We start from the raw sequence: 4769 nt of genomic DNA on the forward strand, positions 1-4769 counted from the left end.
AGTGGTTGCTTCCACGGTTTGAATCCCGCATTCACGCAAGATCCGGGAAAGGGCCGCACCCCTCTTGGGGTGTGATATAGACAGCACACCCTAATACAAGCATTAGTGGCTGCTTCCACTTATGAAAATAAAGAATAAGCTAATAGACAATAAATCATACTATATTATAAGCATGAAGATCAAAAGTTGAATGTGAAAGACCAAAATAACCCTATAAACTTAAGTGACTATGATACCCTTCAAAAAATTATACCTTCATCAATAAGTACAAAAACCTTTTAGTTCCTCGACCTTTTGAAATTAATATTTCAAAATTCTTGTATAATTTTGCATAACTATGGAAAAAAAATCTTTTTGTTATGTTTTATTTATTGTCAGTCGCTTCTTACTTAATTGTTCACAAAATTTTACAAACATTTAATTCTTCCATTCTTTAAAAAAAATATATCATGTACAAATAAGTATTAGTTTCTCTTTCTATTTGTTGCACGGATCATTTCGCTGAAACATTAAAATGGAACAACTTTAAGAACAATATCTACAAAGAAATATTAGGTGAAATATACGGTCATATTATATGTTTGTAACTCATAACAACTAAATTTATGTAATTATAAAATACACTTGTCTAACTAAATATTATTATTGATCTTCGCAGAGCTATCCGGTCAATTTGAGTTCAACACTACATCTTTAAAACTATTTACTATTATTTTTAGCTTGTATTTTTTTCTTTTAAAACTTTGGTGTAATATTTCACATGTTTTAATAATATTTTAAATTTTTTTTACTGCTTGTACGGAATAACACGTGCAACACACGTATCAAGAAACTAGTCTTCTGAAAACATTGAGTTGCATTCCTTGACTTAAACAACAAAAAGACTATTTAAAAAAATCAACACTACTTCCCAACAACTAACTATCAAAATATTAATAATTCATTTGACAAATCACTCACTGCCTCCTTTGTTGACTATAGTTCTATTAGCTGAAAACCATAGCCTATCTAAGGTAATAGCAAAAGTACTACTAGTACTGATTGATCAGCCTAACTTGAAATCTATGTTACACGGACTCTCCAAAATGGTGCCATACCCGTGTCCAATCCTCCAAAAATGCACTACTTTTGAAGGATCCGACACGCACCCAGTGACATTTTCGGCGAGTCCGAGCAACATAGCTTGAAATCACACACTCAATTCTGCTCCAAAGGAATTCAAGAAAACATGTAGAGGCTCAATATGAGTAGCAACTGAAAAGATATATTGAAATAAAACTTCAACTCATTGAAGAATATATAGAACAAAATCCCAAAGGAATCTTATTGTAAAAAATATAAGAATATGAAAAAATTACATTGAGTTATAACAAATGCTTCTTTCTTGAATCACTTAATTGTTGAAACAATGTGATCAGTCATCCTTCCTACCCATTTCTTTCCCCATAGAACAGGGGTTTTCTTGCTGTTATCTTGAAACTAATGGCTAAAATATATCCAATATATCGATAAGAATTCGAAAAGAATCAACTTTTGGAGCAATTGCATGGCAGAGAATTAGGTTACGCCGCTATCCGCTCCTGGTCTATGTACATTTGTTCCAGCCATGGTGGAATGGTGTCGTGAACACTGCCGCGCTTCTGCTCTGAGCTATATAGCCCAGTACCAGTGGAGGACACATCTTTGACCAAGGAATGAACCCACGAGACGTCTGGCTCATTGACTTGAGATGGTGCGATTGGTGATCTTGTTGGAGCAGCATTTCCACCGCGGAAACCAAAAGATTGAGATCTTTTGAGCTTGTTCGTGTCCTCACTATTGAAGCCCCACTCCAATTTCCCAGTCGGGGAGCCCCAATCCGACATGTTAGATGGCATCAAAGGTGGTGAATTAGCAACGCCATTGGGGCCAGAACGATGGCCAATTCCACTGCGGTCAATAAAACTCTGGCTGCGCTGCTTTGCAAAAGCAGCAGACCTTGAGTTCATGACAGCTGCAGCCACTGCTGCTGAAGAGTCGAATCCATACGTCGAGGGCTTTCTCAGGGGAGATGATGATTGAGACATGTTAGAATAGCTTGCTTGAAATTGGTTCATGTTTTGCCGCATCTGAAGCCCGGTTGGAGATTGCAGCTGGGAGGTGTTATTTGCCACCTTAGGTGAGAGACCTTGCATATGAGAAACCGATGGAGAATACAACTGAGAACTGGTGTTTGATGTCATTCTTGGAGATAGGCCCTGCAATTGGGACAACAGTTGAGAATCCATGGATCCAAAAACATCATCAAGATTAGTAGGCTTCATATCCCCCATCCTGTTATCGTTCTTCCAATAGGATGGGGAAGAGAGACCAGCCATCTCATCGATCAATTGCTGCCTTAGTTGCTGCTGCGTGCGGATGCTTTCCAAGCCAAGCATTTCCATATCCAAGTCCAGGTCTCGGGCGTTCAGAGACGTCTTTAGCCTACTGCCAGGAAGCTGTAATGCAGGCGGGGTGAGATTCACCTTGCCCTGCCACATGTTTCCGCCTATTGGAGACGAACATGTAGCAGCAGGAGACATCGGAGGTGTTGAAGTAGTACTAGTAGGCAGCATCATGGAAGAAGAACCGAGCGCCAGAGGACTCAATGTTGATATGTCCATAGAACTGACTGGAGTAGCCTTTGGAGAAGGAATAGCTGAGCCAGTGGATGCATACAACGGGCGTAGCTCTTCATGCTTGTGAGCAAAGAAGCAAACTTTCCTCGAGCACCCGGTCTCATCCTTGCAGAGACGGGTTCTATATTGGGCAGGATGAAGCCATGACTCAAATACACCATGAGCATACTCACAAGAATCGCCCTTTGCACAAGCACCTTTCTTGAACTCAGGACACGGGACACAAGTGTAGTTATACTTCCTTGGGTCACGTCTCCTTGCGTTCTCCCCTGGATGAACGAAAGGGCACTCGGTCCAGTCATGAGAATAAGCTCTGGAACAAGGCTTAACCTTGAAACAATACATCCTGAAATCATCACTTCCATAAATCCCATCGTTTATATCCGGTAAGGAAGTATCAATCGGGTACTCCTTCTTCTCGCTCCCTTCTTTCGTCGTCTGAATCACTGCTTTTCCTTCTTCCTCCAGCTCAGCAAGCTCAGCCAAGCTACCATTCAACAACAACTCGAGCGATTTCCTTTTCGAATTTCTCAAGCACTTAGGATAAGAAGCAAACACATCACATGGCCTGTTTCCACTTGAATCACAAGCATTAACATCTGCAGAAGCATCAACCAAGATCTTAACGACCTCAATCGACGATTCAGATCCACCAGCTGCAGCACAGTGAAGAGCAGTTACACCATCAGATCCACAAGCTCTGTTGACATCAACTTTCCCAGTTCCAATAATAAACCTCAAAATCTCAATACTTCCATACATAGAAGCAATCATTAAAGGAGTTCTCTCCTCAAACCCCATCTTTTTCGAACCGAATTTTCTACCATACCAAAAGCTTAACTCATCAACACCACAACCCTTTTCCACTTCACATATGAATCCAGCAAGATCATCTGAAGCTGACAATTCAAGCAATTTAGAGCAATTTTTACTAACCCCATCTTTCTTATCCATGTTTAAATCAAAAGGGCAAACTTTACTCTTTGAACCACTGCACATCAATTCCTGCAAGTCATAAAAAAACTTCCTAGATTTAGATTTAATTCATTACCAAAAGTAACAAACTGTATATATCTAGATAATTACTGAATAAAAAATTGAACTTTTTAAGTAATTAAGATTGTTACTAGATTTAGATTTGCTACTAAACTAAACCTATATAAAATCATAAATTCAACAAACCATACATCTAGAGAAATACTAAATCAAGAATGTAACTTTTTTTTATTAATTCAATCAACCCATCAATTATTTTAAAGTAAAAACCCCATATGAACTATTTTAAAGTTTCAACTAGATTAAGAAAGTACATACAACTAGTCAATAAAAATCGAAACTTTACCATATTTTTACAAAAGACTTCATACCCATCATCAGTATTTACATAAAAGAACCAAAACCCATACTAGAAAATTCTAAATAAAATAAAAAAGTGACAAAACCCATACTAGAAAATTCTAAATATAAAAAAAAAGGGCAATAAATAGTGGAAATAAATAGTACCTTAGAGATAGATAAATTTTGTTTCTTGTAGAAAGTTGAAGAAATAAAAGGGTGTATTGAATTAGTTGAAAGAATGAGTTGTTATGTTTGAGTTTTTTGTGTGAAGAGAAAGACTGAATGGGTTGAGAGGTATATATGAGTCAGAGGAGAAGAGAGGAAGGAAGGAGGAAAGTGAGACTTTTCTTCTTTCTTGGTTTCTTTTTTAATTTTTTTTCTTTGGTTTATTGTGGTCAAAGTCAAAACTTCAAATATGGTCCACCATAGTAATACATACCACTTGTGTGTCTTACTGGTTTCCACCTAAATTCAAATGCAAATTTAGATGAAATTCAAATGCAAATGGAAATGAAATGCAAAATGATAAGGAGTAATAGCAGTATAGTGCTAGGTAATAGGCATAGTATGGTAGTTTTGGTTCAATCTTGTTTATATGGTAAGAAATTTATTATTTATCTATTTTATAAAGCACCTTCACCCACCATCGTTAGATCCTGGATTCGAGTCACGCTGGAGGGTGAGTGTGGAAACACTCGTAGTAAGATGATTTATAGCCAACATAAATATTTATAATTTATTTTAAATTACAAGTTTCAATTTTTTTTTATTTCT

At 37.2% G+C, this 4769-nt stretch overlaps 1 protein-coding gene across 1 annotated transcript; it reads right to left on the reverse strand.

The window, feature by feature from the left end:
• On the reverse strand, positions 1245 to 4306 carry LOC109225196 (zinc finger CCCH domain-containing protein 29-like). The gene is made up of 2 exons (XM_019389785.1): positions 4161 to 4306; positions 1245 to 3662 (listed from the first exon to the last, which is right to left on the reverse strand). Exon 2 carries the CDS (start codon positions 3654 to 3656, stop codon positions 1563 to 1565), a length of 2094 nt encoding a protein of 697 aa, XP_019245330.1. The 5' UTR covers positions 3657 to 3662; positions 4161 to 4306; the 3' UTR covers positions 1245 to 1562.

Source organism: Nicotiana attenuata, chromosome 5 (genome assembly GCF_001879085.1).
Source record: "Nicotiana attenuata strain UT chromosome 5, NIATTr2, whole genome shotgun sequence".
NCBI lineage: Eukaryota > Viridiplantae > Streptophyta > Magnoliopsida > Solanales > Solanaceae > Nicotiana > Nicotiana attenuata.